This window comes from Anomaloglossus baeobatrachus, chromosome 5 (assembly GCF_048569485.1).
Source record: "Anomaloglossus baeobatrachus isolate aAnoBae1 chromosome 5, aAnoBae1.hap1, whole genome shotgun sequence".
NCBI lineage: Eukaryota > Metazoa > Chordata > Amphibia > Anura > Aromobatidae > Anomaloglossus > Anomaloglossus baeobatrachus.
The window spans coordinates 443,875,396-443,889,976 of record NC_134357.1 but is presented as its reverse complement, the minus strand read 5'-3'; the positions used below and the strand labels follow the sequence as shown (position 1 = coordinate 443,889,976).

Below are 14,581 nucleotides of genomic sequence, written 5' to 3'. Positions count from 1 at the left end.
TATTTCATGCATTTAACACAAAAAAAGTACAATTTTGTAGGCCAGTGACATAGGACAGGTTCAGGCGCACAAAAACCTGACAAAGCATCCGACACATGATACGTCCTATTGTGAAAATCAGGCGGGGTATAACTCATTTCAGTCTGGGAAAAAGTTGAACTTCTTCTTTTCCTGGAGAGACATTACAGGTCATCACATTACCGGCTTATCTTACCCTATAATAGGGTTTGGTTTGGTTTTAGAAAAACATGAATGCCCTGAAGTTAAAATTTCTGGAGTTCTTTAGACTGAGATGATTCATAATGATATTTTTCTGATTTTTTTTCCTCAGTTCGCAATGAGCATAAGATCACTCATTTCCGCATCAACATAGACTCCAATGGAGAATTTTATCTGCAGAATGGCAGGAGCTTCGCCACCATCCAGGAACTCATTGTCTTCCATAGAACAAACTGGAAGCTTCTGAAAAGTCCCCTGCTACAGCCATGTGTGCCGGAGGTAACACTGATATAATATACACTGTATATATACACAGAGGAGGGCACTATACATAGCACTATAGCATGCCGACCATGGGCGTGGGGCGTGCCGCATATAATCAGCGTAGATTTGTTTATCTAAGGTGTGAACACTAATGTTCTACACATGGAAAGTCTAATAATGAGATAAGGAGGTTTACAGTTGTAATCTGGTTTGACAATTCAACCATGTGCATGTTCAAAGGACAGTGTAGGGTAAGTTCACACAGTGCGTTTTTCGCGGCGTTTTTCGGGTGCGTTTTTGCTCAGACATTGCTTCCCCAGCAAAGTCTATGAGTTTTCATTTTTGCTGTCTGCACACAGCGTTTTTGTTTAGCTGCGTTTTTGTGCTGCACACAAAAACGCAGCATGTCAATTATTTTTGTGTTTTTTCACAGCATTTTCCACCCATTGAGTTCAATGAGATGTTCAAAAATGCAATGAAAACAGCAAATTGTAAATATAGCTGCGTTTTACTGCGTTTCTATGACTAAAAACGCAGCTATAAACGCAAGGGGTGGGTAGTAAAGTGACATGTACAGGAAGAGGATTCCTTCTGTCAGTAAACACAGAAGCGTGAATCCTCCCGGTACCGCCACCGCTGCGTCCACCTCTCGTCTTGTGCATGTCTGCTCCCGTGCGGCGCCATGGCTGGGCGGGAGATGGAGGCAGCTGTGAAATCAAAAGTGAACAGCAGGAAAAAAATGTCATACTCACCTGTCTGCAAACTCCCGTTGCCATGTCCGCTTCCAGCTCCTCTCCCGGTACCGCCGCTCCGGCTGTGTGCAATGTCCCCGGGCACGTCCGATGGCTGCAGGACCTGGCGATGGATCACCTGATGCGGTCACCTGACGCGTCAGCTGATTGTAAGTCTCAGGGTGACGCCGGCGCCCGGCCGGCTTCACCTATCAGCTGATGCCGTTAGATGACTTCATCACTGATTACCGGCAGCTCCTGCAGCGATCAGACGGGATCAGACTCCGCTCCAGGAGCTGCCAGTAATCAGCACATAAGTGAGTATTTTTTTTTGTTTGTTTGTTTGTTTTGTTTTTGTACTGATGCTTCAGCTGATTGTATAATCGGCTTTTATACAATCAGCTGCTGTGTGATGTGATTCACATCCTTGATCCTGACACTTCATCTGATCGCTTTGCCTTCCAGCTAACCGATCAGATGATATTGGATCTGGATTGGACGGCGCGGGACCCTTGACCCAGGATTACTGCGGAGGGGGGTTCTTTATTTCATTAAAGATGGAGTCACTAATTGTGTTGTGTTTTATTTCTAATAAAAATATTTTTCTGTGTGTTGTGTTTTTTTATCTTTACTAGAAATTCATGGTGGCCATGTCTAATATTGGCGTGACACCATGAATTTCGGGCTTAGGGCTAGCTGATAATATACAGCTAGCCCTAACCCCATTATTACCCAGCAAGCCACCCATCACCAGGGCAGCTGGAAGAGTTGGATACAGCGCCAGAAGATGGCGCTTCTATGAAAGCGCCATTTTCTGGGGTGGCTGCAGACTGCAATTCGCAGCGGGGGTGCCCAGAAAGCATGGACACCCTGCACTGCGGATTCCAATACACAGCTGCCTAGTTGTACCTGGTGGATTGTTTAAGAATCTCTAAAAAAAATTCCCTGGTTTCCTTTAATCAGATATAGCGCTCCATCAGACCGGCATCTTTTTTCTTATATTATATTATATTTTTCTTATTATATATAACTATTCCCCCGTGGGAAGTCTGGCAGGAGCAGCTTAGATTAAGGGAGACCGTAAAGTTAACTAGCACTACACACGTCGGACACCGGACATAATACTACGAGATCAGAGGATCACACTGAGATTGGACACATGAAGTCTGGATGCAGCGCACTACAGACACAATACTAACGTGCGGTTTAAGGAGGAATTCTGCTATTAATATCCAGGCTACTACTGGGGTTCTGCAGGGGCACACAACCCTTTAAATTGAGCAGTACATTAAGGAAAGTTTCATTAATCCCACTGGTGCGTCTCATTTGCCCTATTTTTACTTTGTTTTGCACTCGGACCAATTCTAGCCTGTGTGTCAGCACACATGAGCAATTATTTTCTCAGCCCTAATCGGACCGAGAAAACAATCTCAGCATGCTACGACTGTAATGCGAGACTTTCTCTTGCACTCATTCAAGTGTATGGGGCGAGAGAAAAATCGCACTGCACCTTCGTTACACCGGTGTACCGCGAGTGCAGTGCGAGAATGGCTATAGCCGACTACGGAGGAGAGAGGGAGATAAATCCTTCCCTCCCCTCCTCAGTGCTGGCCCACCCCCCGCAGCTGAGGTCCACTCGCACGGTCGGACCTCAGTTGCAGGGATACTCACATGACACTCGGCTCTGCTGTACTGCCAGCGTGAGCCGAGTGTCATGCGAGGGGATCGCAGTAATCCCCGTGTGGCACCAGCCTAATAGTAATTATATTCTTGTACATAGGGACAGTATTATAGTAGTTATATTCTTGTACATAGGAGGCAGTATTATAGTAGTTATATTCTTGTACATAGGGGCAGTATTATAGTAGTTATATTCTTATATATGGGGGCAGTATTATAGTAGTTATACTCTTGAACATAGGAAACAGTATTATAGTAGTTATATTCTTGTACATAGGGGGCAGTATTATAGTAATTATATTATTGTGTATATAGGAGCAGTATTATATTAGTTAAATTATTGTACATATAGTATGGGCAGTGTTATAGTTGTTATATTCTTGTGCATAGGGGTCAATATTATTGCATATAGGGGCAGAATTTTTCTAATTATATATTTGTACATAGGGGGCAGTATTATAGTATATTCTTGTACATAGGGGGTAGTATTATAGTAATTATATTCTTGTACATAGGGGCAGTATTGTAGTAGTTGTATTGTTGTACATGGGGGCAGCATTATAGTAGTTATATTCTTGTACATAGGAGCAGTATTATAGTAGTTAAATTTGTACATACAGTATGGGCAGTGTTATAGTAGTTATATTCTTGTACATACAGTATGGGCAGTGTTATAGTAGTTATATTCTTGTGCATAGGGGTCAGTATTATTGCATATAGGGGCAGTATTTTTCTAATTATATATTTGTACATAAGGTGCAGTATTATAGTAGTTATATTTTTGTACATAGGGGCAGTATTATAGTAGTTATATTTTTGTACATAGTAGGCAGTATAATACTAGTTACATTGTTGTACATAGGGGACATAATTATAACAGTTAAATTCTTGTAGCTAGAGGACAGTATTCTAATAGTTATATCAAAATATTACCAGCTAGGATATATACTACATTAACTTAACTTTTCTGTTACTGCACAATGATATGTCAAAGCTTTTACTGGGGTTTTTTTTGCACATCAATATGCAGTTAACAAATTCTGTGTGATTGCTGCACATTTAATAAACCTGCACACAGTTATTGGATTTTTTCTATAGAGAATATATGCGGAGTGCTGACTACACAGGGGCGCAGCACCACCTAGAGGCTAAATTTAAGTTGCATCACTGGAAAGGCTGGAAGTGACAGGTTCTGCTGAATGTTCCAGCTTTGTAGTGAATATGCTCATGTATTGAGAAATGACCTGCATCTCTTAGGACAAGGCTGTTGTGATGGGGAATATTATAATGTCGTGAAGAAAAGGCAAATATTCTCCAACAAATTCTATATTATACAGAGCAGGGTCCCCAGTTGGTTTTCAGTCAGGGAGAGAGTTATTATTGCACAAAGTTTGTAGATTGGTGCCATAGATTCAGGGGATCAGGTATGCTAAAGGGAAGGTAATAGGAGCATTAGGGATGTACTGACTCCGGGGCCGGTTTTCTGTGTCTTGGATTTTGTTCTGTAATTTTCCATTGACGTTAAACAATCTTCTACTTATCCTTATTTTTTACTTATCCTCTAGATTGACCTGAATGAAACCTGGGAAAGGTCACGTTCTGAGTTCAAACTGGTCAAGAAATTGGGACAAGGATTTTTTGGAGAAGTTTACGAAGGTATCTGGAACGACACGGTGAAAGTTGCCATAAAGACTTTCAAGCAAGGTTAGTCTTTGTCATAAATTGTGATTTTTCAGCAATAAGGTGAAGGTTGGGGGATAGTCTCCTTACAGGATGTTCTTCCTCCTCCAGATGACCTCAACAGAAGTGACTTCGAGAAGGAGATAAATGCTCTGAAGAATCTTTGCCATAGGAACCTCATCCAGTTGATGGCTGTGTGCTCCATAGGAGAACCTGTCTACATTGTCACTGAGCTTATGGTCAAAGGAAACCTAAATGACTACTTAAAAGGTAAGTCTATATAATGAGGTCTTCAAAACTGATGGAGGAATATAAGAGACAGATATGATTATAATCAGGAATAGACTATCCAAACCTCACTTACTGCCCAGAATGGCATGAAGACCCTCTATGTGCCACCAAAGTTCTCTAAATGTTGGTCTACCATAGGGTACTATCCTTAAAAAAAACCTCCAAGGCACCGAGAATCTCCTCTCCGTTTATAAATCTTTATTGGTCCCAGCATACAAAACGAAAAAGTGCAAAAAAACGTTTCAGTCGACAAAGGGCCCTTTTCAAGCCGTAAAAATTATAATAATAATGTAATTTTTATGGCTTGAACAAGGCCTTTTGTCGGCCGAAACGTTGTTTGTTTGCACTTTTTCCTTTTGTATGCTGGGACAAATAAAGATTTATAATTGGAGAGGATCTTCTCGGTGCCTTGGAATTTTTTGGATTATGTACAAAGTTGCAGCTGGTGGAGAGCGGCACTAAGCAGCACATGTGGGAGAGGTGCATGGGATACTGTTGATTCAAATAACTTAAAAAAACACTGCAAGCGATTGCAAAATGTAAGGAGTTAGGCCTAGGACACACGGCGAGTGGAATGCGATAAAAAATTGCATTTCACTTTGACGAATGTTACTCTATGGGGCCGTTCCCATCTATAATATAAGACTATAATAGATATGATCCCCACTTTGTCTCCGCAGGTTCTGAAGGCAGCCGCCTCAAAAATACCGACTTTATTCATATGATCTGTCAGGTGGCGGATGGTATGGAGTATCTGGAGAAGAAACATGTTGTCCACAGGGATCTGGCCACAAGAAATGTTCTCGTTGGGGAAAACCTCGTCTGCAAGATTGCTGATTTCGGATTGGCTCGGCTACTTAAGGTTATGCATAGTCCTTTATTAATACCTATGTGATCTGGTGACGGGGTATTTGTTATTCTGTGGGACCACTAATTTACTGCCAAACTCAGAATTCCTTTTCTTCTTCTCATATCATTGAATAATATCTTTCTGGTTGCCTTCAGCCACCACTAGGGGGAGTTTACTGCAGATAGACTTGTACAGCTCCCATTCAGTTCCTTCATTGAGGCAAAGAGCTTCTTAAAGACACAATATTATTATTTCACTTTAATGCTTGGTGAAGGAAAGCAAAGAATTTGGAGTTCCATACCATAAAAATGGAACTCTGCCTTTAGAAGTATACAAGGCTGAAAAATTAGTAAAGTACCTACTGTGAAAATCAATCATCAGTCTTGTTGAATGTTTGACAAAGTTGGAAATCAAAATCCCTTCCTTTTCTACCACTGGGTGGTTCTAGAGTTTTTACCCACATGTATAACTTGAAGGAATATCGCTTTAAGAACAACAGTGCGGGTTATAGGGGTATTCCCATCTCCGAGATCCTATCCCAATATGTAGTAATAATAATAATAACAATAATATTAGAAAATACCTCCAATTAGAAATGTAGTATAGTTCTTTTGATATAGCCATGTCTCTTACCTCATGTGCAGGGCATTGCAGCCTAGGTATCCATGGTTACATGCACTCATAGAGACAGTTAGTTGCTTGTGGTCATAACCATGGATACCTAAGCTGCAATGCCCTGCACATGAGGTAAGACATATGGCTATACCATGAAAACTATATTACATTTCCAATTGGAGATAGGATTTTGGAGATGGGAATACCCCTTTAAACTGTACAAGCAAGTGAACCCTTTAATAAAATGTGTAACAAATTTTGGTCTACAATTTATTTCAGGATGACTGTTACTCTCCAGAAAACAATCGCACCATCCCAATAAGATGGACAGCGCCGGAAGCTTTAGCGTATTGCAAATATTCTACAAAGTCAGACATATGGTCTTTTGGGATTGTGATCTATGAAATCTACACTCTCGGAGATATGCCCTATAAAGGTAATATACAGTACTGTGCAATAGTTATAGGCAGGTGTAGAAAAATGGTGCAGAGTAAGAAAGCTTTCAAAAATAGAAGTGTTAATAGTCAACTTTTATCAATTAATAAAATGCAAAGTGAATCAACAAAAGAGAAATCTATATCACATCGATATTTGGTGTGACCGCTCTTTGCATTCAGAAAACCAACAGTTCTTCTAGGAACTCGGCAGGAAGGTTGTTCTAAACATCTTGGCGAACCAACCTCCGATCTTCTGTAGATGTCAACTTGTGTAAATCCTTCTGTCTCTTCACACAGATTCAAAGACATTGAGATCCGGGCTCCTTGGTGGTCGTATCATCATCACCAGGACTCCTTGTTCTTTACATCATAGTATCATCATAGTATCATCATAGTTTTTAAGGTTGAAGGGAGACTCTAAGTCCATCTAGTTCAACCCACGATGATGATAGTTACGATGATGATAGTTCTTAATGACACTAGCTGTATGTTTGGGGTCGTTGTCTGGCTGCAAAATAGATTTGGAGCCAATCAGACGCCTCACTGATGGAATTACATTATGGCTAAGTTTCTGCCTGTATTTCTCAGCATGGAAGACACTAAGTAACATGGTGGACCAAGAAGCTTACTGCAGCAAGTGAAAGACACTTCCCTTCAAAGCTGTCCAGAAGCTAAGATATGGCATCAGTCAGTTACAGTAACCATCTACACCCAAGAATTATTCAGAGAAGTCTGACCAGAAGTGTTTTCAAGGAAGAATTAAGGACAAAAAAACGTACCTTTTAGATGGAAAAAAGACCAAGTGGCTTAATTAAGCATGAAAACATAGGAACTGGAGTGCAGAAGAATGGCAGCAGATGCTCTGGGCTGAGGAGTCAAAAAGTGAGATATCTGGCTGTAACAGAAAGAAATTTGTTCACTGAAGTACTGGAGAGCAATAGAAAAATGAATGTATGTAATAACAGTAAAGCACCGTGGAGGATTTGTATTTCAGCAAATGGAGTTGGGAATTTGGTCAGGAAAAATGGTGTCCTCAAACCAATAAAGTTCTCCTTGCTCAAACGCCACAATTTAATCTCTATTGACCGAAAAGCACAAAAAGTGAACTCCAATTTGCTGAAAAGAGTGCAAATAAGCAAAAGAAGTTTAGGTATTCTTTTCTGTGAAGCAATGGAACAATACTGGAACATTTGCGCCTATGGATCAGCAGTTATGTCTTCAAATTAAGCATATGCTGAAAAGAACACCCTACCTACAGTTAAGCATGGTAGTGGCTCCTTGATGCATACAGTGAAAACAAAAGTCATACCTTTTCTGAGGAAGCTGAAGATTGGCCTCAGTGGACCATTCAACATGACAATTACTCAAAGAATATCTTGAAGCACCCCAAGGTTTGGTTTCAGAAAAAAACCTGGAAGTTTCTGGAGTAGCCCTCACAGTCATTTGACTTAAACCCCAGACTGACACTTATCCATCATACAATACTATTGTGGAGGTGACTGATTGCCTCTAAATTTATTCTCCAGCCAGTGTTCCTTTATCATTCAACTTGTGTACTATGTTTTCAGCTGTATCTCAATGACCTTGCGCGTGTGTGTGTGTGTGTGTATATGTGTGTGTGTGTGTGTGTGTGTGTGTATATATATATATATACCTACACACACATACATATATATATGTATATCTAATATATAAAGCTGAGTGTATGTGTGTATGTATGTATGTAGGTGTGTATGTATGTCCGCTAAAGGAATCTGCACCGTCGCATTTACAATCACGAAATTTTACACAGACACCCCATGTGACTCAGGGACCGTCATAGAATATGTTTTCACGGGAAAATTTAACCCCGCCCTTTACAGTAACTCTCCAAAAAACCTGCCTCCATTAAAGTCAATGGAGCTGGAAGCCACAGGTTATTAATAGCAGCTGTGAGTGGTTGCTATAGGCACTAAAGACATTCATAGTATAACAAGCGTGAGGTGTGTGAGGTAATATGATATCGGTGGGGAGACGGATAGAGAGAGACAGACAGACAGACAGTCAAAGAGACAGAGGCAGACAGACACAGACAGGGAAAGAGACAGCCACAGACAGACAGGGAAAGAGATAGAGACAGAGTTAGAGACAGACGGGGAAAGAGACAGACGGGGAAAGAGACAGACGGGGAAAGAGACACAGAGATAAAGAAAGACAGAGACAGGCAGACAGGGAAAGAGACAGGCAGCAAAAGAGACAGAGAGATAGAGAGACAGACTGGGAAAGAGACAGACGGGGAAAGAGACAGATGGGGAAAGAGACAGACCTGGAAAGAGACAGACAAGGAAAGAGATACAGAGATAAAGAAAGACATAGATAGGCAGACAGGGAAAGAGACAGGCAGCAAAAGAGACAGACAGAGAGACAAAGACAGACAGGGAAAGAGACAGACGGGGAAAGAGACAGACGGGCTAAGAGACGGACGGGCAAAGAGACGGATGGGCAAAGAGACGGACGGGCAAAGAGACAGACGAGCAAAGAGACAGACGGGCAAAGAGACAGATGGGCAAAGAGACAGACTGGCAAAGAGACAGACGGGCAAAGAGACAGACGAGCAAAGAGACAGACGGGCAAAGAGACAGATGGGCAAAGAGACAGACTGGCAAAGAGACAGACGGGCAAAGAGACAGACAGGCAAAGAGACAGACGGGCAAAGAGGCAGACCTGGAACATGACAGCCGGGGAACGAGACAGCCGGGGAACGAGACAGCCGGGGAACGAGACAGCCGGGGAACGAGACAGCCGGGGAAAGAGACAGCCGGGGAAAGAGACAGCCGGGGAAAGAGACAGACCTGGAAAGAGACAGACCTGGAAAGAGACACAGAGATAAAGAAAGACATAGACAGGTAGACAGGGAAAGAGACAGACAAAGACAGACAGGCAAAGAGACAGACGGGCAAAGAGACAGATGGGCAAAAAGACAGACGGGCAAAGAGACAGACGGGCAAAGAGGCAGACCTGGAACATGACAGCCGGGGAACGAGACAGCCGGGGAACGAGACAGCCAGGGAACGAGACAGCCGGGGAACGAGACAGCCGGGGAACGAGACAGCCGGGGAACGAGACAGCCGGGGAACGAGACAGCCGGGGAACGAGACAGCCGGGGAACGAGACAGCCGGGGAAAGAGACAGACCTGGAAAGAGACTGACTGACAGACAGATAGAGACAGACAGAGATAGAGAGAGACTGACAGAGAGACTGATACAGAGACAGAGAAACTGATACAGACAGATAGAGACAGACAGAGAGGGAGAGAGACTGGGAGAAGGACAGAGAGACATATATATATGCACACACACACACACACACACACCTTATTTTTGCTTGTGTAATGCAATGAACTCTTCGAACTTTTTTGAACCACTCTTTTCACTTATAGTCAACAGACCCCTTGCTAGTCCAAGTTGTTCCTGTGCTTTATTTCAACCACATCTGACATTTCTAATAAAGCCCCAGATGTAAATGATGTGCCCTTTGGATTTTATTCAGGGGGGTTGAATAATTCTGAGAAAATGTTATTAATAAACCTACCGTAATTTGCAATGGAGGTTGAATTATTTTGATTACAACTATACATTTTCTCAATGTGGATCTGAGCAATAATCCAATGGTTGCTTCCACCACTGATCCATGTATATTTCTCTTTGGTAGGAATGAACAACAGAGAAGTAGTCTCACAAGTCACTCATGGCTACAGGCTACGGCAGCCTCGAATTTGCACTATGGAGATGTACAACCTAATGCTGCTGTGCTGGATGGACAAACCACAGGATCGGCCAAGTTTCCAAGAGGTGGTGGAAAAATTAACTAACATTGAGAGATCAGTCCGATGAAGAACAACTCTGCACTTGGAGGCAATCTGGAGAACGTCAACATTCGTGAAGAGCTATGAATAATGGGAGTCATCAGCTCTGTGGCACATTGCATCAGACTCTGCCAGGACTAGATGATGACGGATATTAGAGGAAACTTTCTTCCATCAAGACTGAAAAGTCTGATAATTGTGACCATAGATTAAAGACTGCACATGAAAGGGTTACATGTCTGGCCACCAGTCCACTGTAGCCTGAATCTCAAGAAACGATCTCCGAAGAAAATGAGAAACTATTCTATCATCTTATAAAAATCAACAGCATTCAGGAAATGTGATAATAAATAATAATATGAAAATTGCTATATCTTAAAAGTACTGTACACAGTCGATATATCACTGCTGTCATATAAACAGTTTATTTATTACCAGGCACGGGTGTATGAGTTTCTAAACTGAGAGAAGAAAAATGACAATGATATAAAACAAATGTCACTTTTATAACTACAGTAACATAGATTTTATGTAAACCCTTTTACTTTCGGACAATTTTCCGTTTTTTGTTTTTTTTTAATTTTTTTTAAGAACCATAACTTTTTTTTATTAATATAGCCATATGAGGTCTTGTTTTTTGCGGGACGAGTTGTACTTTTGAATGACACGGTTCATTCTGCCACATATTGTACTGGAAAATATTACAAAAATTACAAGTGCGGTGAAATTGCAATTCCACAATGTTTTTTTATTTACCTTTTTCAATATGTGGTAAAGCTGACCTGGCAGTAGGATTCCTAATGTATTTTATTAGTTCCTTTAGGGGCCTTATAGCTGTGCTGTGCCATTCACGGGAGGATCATAATGACAGTCACTGGGGTTATCAGCTCTCAGATCCACCCATGGCTGTTAAAGGCAATTTTGATGATTGAGTAAATCAGCCATCAAGTGGGGGGAAAGATTCACACACAGCCGATGATGTAAATATACTTCACTAGCTGTAGTACCCGGCGTTGCCTGGGATAGTAACAAGGTCCTTTTCTGTCTCTCTCCCACTCTCCTTCTCACCCTCTAACCACCAAAATCTGTACAACTGTAAAGCGCGGGGTTAAAATTTCCCCTCAAAACATAGTCTATGACAGTGATGGCGAACCTATGGTACGCGTGCCACCAGGGGCACGCAGAGCCCATTCTGCTGGCACGCGTGCTGTCGCCTGATCCTGCCGGTTTGATCTGCTAGTGCAGTGGCACCGGCAGATCAAAACTGTGTTGGAGCGGAGGAGACATTTCTCCTCGCTCTGACACTCCTCCTCCCCCAGGCTGCAGGTGTGTTGCCTAGGAGACGGAGGAGCGTCAGTGAGCGGCGCCGGCGTAATGAGGTCTTCTGGACACATGGGAACTGAGGACCCAGCGGCGCGCAGCGGGGGAGCGGGTGCAGGAGGGTAAGTTGTGTGTTGCTTTTTTTTTTAATAACTTGTGTGCGGCTGTGCCAAGATGGAGATGGGGGGTGGCGGTGGGGGAACGCACATGCCAGCGTGGGATTAAACAGAAACAAAGAAAAAATAGATGTCCGCTCACCTATAGCCGAAGGGGGAACCACCGCATCCAGGACTTGTGCACGGAATGGGAAACCGGCAATCCAAGTAAGTAAAGGAAGGAACTCCAGCAGCAAAGTCAAAGGATAATAAAACCAAATTCTTTATTGATTCATATTAAAAATTACATAAAAATATCCAGACAGGGTCCTATGCAAACAGAGGACGCGTTTCGAACCGGATGGTTCTTAGTCAGTCTCTGGGGAATGAATGAAAACTGGACTGATTCAAATAAGCTGAGAACCCAGTGAGGACAAGGTGGGCGGAGAGTAAGCACCAGGAGGAAAAGGAGGGGTAGAGAAAGAGAAAAGAAAAAAAAAAAAACCCGCCAAAAATGCCAGCATGGGGTGGCGGTGGGGAAACGCACATGTCAGCGTGGGGTGGGGGTGGGGGAACGCACATGCCAGCGTGGGGTGGGGGTACATACATGCCAGCGTGGGGTGGGGATGGGGGAACGCACATGCCAGCGTGGGGTGGCGGTGGGGAAACGCACATGCCAGCGTGGGGTGGGGGTGGGGGAACGCACATGCCAGCGTGGGGTGGGGGTACATACATGCCAGCGTGGGGTGGGGGTGGGGGAACGCACATGCCAGCGTGGGGTGGGGGAACGCACATGCCAGCGTGGGGTGGGGGAACGCACATGCCAGCATGGGGTGGGGGAGGGGGAACGCACATGCCAGCGTGGGGTGGGGAAACGCACATGCCAGCATGGGGTGGGGGAGGGGGAACGCACATGCCAGCATGCGGGGGGGAACAAGCATGCCAGCATGGGGGGGCACATGCCAGCATGGGGGGGATGACATGCATGCCAGCATGGGGGGGATGACATGCATGCCAGGATGGGGAACAATGCATGCCAGGATGGGGAAAACATGCATGGCAGGATGTGGAAACATGCATGGCAGGATGGAGGAAACATGCATGGCGGGATGGAGGAAACATGCATGGCAGCATGGAGGAAACATGCATGGCAGGATGGAGGAAACATGCATGGCAGGATGGAGGAAACATGCATGGCAGGATGGAGGAAACATGCATGGCAGGATGGAGGAAACATGCATGGCAGGATAGAGGAAACATGCATGGTAGGATGGGGAAACATGCATGGCAGGATGGAGGAAACATGCATGCCAGGATGGAGGAAACATGCATGCCAGGATGGAGGAAACATGCATGCCAGGATGGAGGAAACATGCATGGCAGGATGGGGAAACATGCATGGCAGGATGGGGAAACATGCATGCCAGGATGGAGGAAACATGCATGGCAAGATGGGGAAACATGCATGGCAGGATGGAGGAAATATGCATGCCAGGATGGAGGAAACATGCATGCCAGGATGGAGGAAACATACATGGCAGGATGGGGAAAACATACATGCCAGGATGGAGGGAACATGCATGGCAGGATGGAGGAAACATGCATGCCAGGATGGAGGAAACATGCATGCCAGGATGGGGAAAACATACATGCCAGGATGGGGAAAACATACATGCCAGGATGGAGGGAACATGCATGGCAGGATGGGGAAACATGCATGCCAGGATGGAGGAAACATGCATGCCAGGATGGAGGAAACATGCATGCCAGGATGGGGAAAATATGCATGCCAGGATGGAGGAAACATGCATGCCAGGATGGAGGAAACATGCATGCCAGGATGGAGGAAACATGCATGCCAGGATGGGGAAAACATGCAACGATAGGGTACATTTACCAGGAAGGGGTACATGCTAGGAAGGGGGACATTTACCTGGATGGGGGTAAATTAACCAGGATTGGGAACATTTACCAGGATGGAGGACATTTACCAGGAATGGGGTACATGCCGGGATGGGGGAACATTTACAAGGATGGGCAATATGTCAGGATGGGGTACATTTACCAGCATGGGGGAACATGCCAGAATGGGGTACATTTACCAGGATGGAGGACATTTACCAGGATGAGGTATATTTACCAGGATGGGGCCATGATGGGGACAAATATACCAGAATGTAGGAAATATATATCAGGATGGGGGACATGTTTACCAAGAAGTGGCCAGGAAGGGGGACATAACTACACAATGAAAGGGGAGGGGAGCAACTCGTACGTCTTTATAAGATTTCAAGATGTTCAGACTTTGAAATGTAGATGTGGATTACAGGGTGACACCTGATTGCATTCCATGCTAAAATCTCTGTCTAATATGCTGCAATCTTTTCCAGAAAGATCAATCCAACTGCTGTGTCTGGGAAGGGCTCAGCTTCAATGTGTGGTAAGCATGAGCGTGATGCCCCCTGCTGAAGAGAAGAGAAGACGGCAAAGGTAAGGTTATAATCAATTATTTACATAATAGGATTGGTTGGCACTTCGGAAAAAAAATTGGGTT

The 14,581-nt window shown here is 43.9% G+C and overlaps 1 protein-coding gene across 1 annotated transcript in view; it reads left to right on the top strand.

Moving 5' to 3' along the window:
* SRMS (src-related kinase lacking C-terminal regulatory tyrosine and N-terminal myristylation sites) overlaps positions 1 to 11,051 on the top strand; it is a 40,490-nt gene extending 29,439 nt beyond the window's left edge. Inside the window, exons 3-8 of the mRNA XM_075347791.1 lie at positions 332 to 498; positions 4,460 to 4,598; positions 4,686 to 4,844; positions 5,546 to 5,727; positions 6,610 to 6,766; positions 10,459 to 11,051. Of these exons, the coding sequence (XP_075203906.1) occupies positions 332 to 498; positions 4,460 to 4,598; positions 4,686 to 4,844; positions 5,546 to 5,727; positions 6,610 to 6,766; positions 10,459 to 10,640 (986 nt within the window). The 3' untranslated portion in view covers positions 10,641 to 11,051. The remainder of the gene's footprint in view (positions 1 to 331; positions 499 to 4,459; positions 4,599 to 4,685; positions 4,845 to 5,545; positions 5,728 to 6,609; positions 6,767 to 10,458) is intronic.
* Positions 11,052 to 14,581: the final 3,530 nt, after the last annotated feature.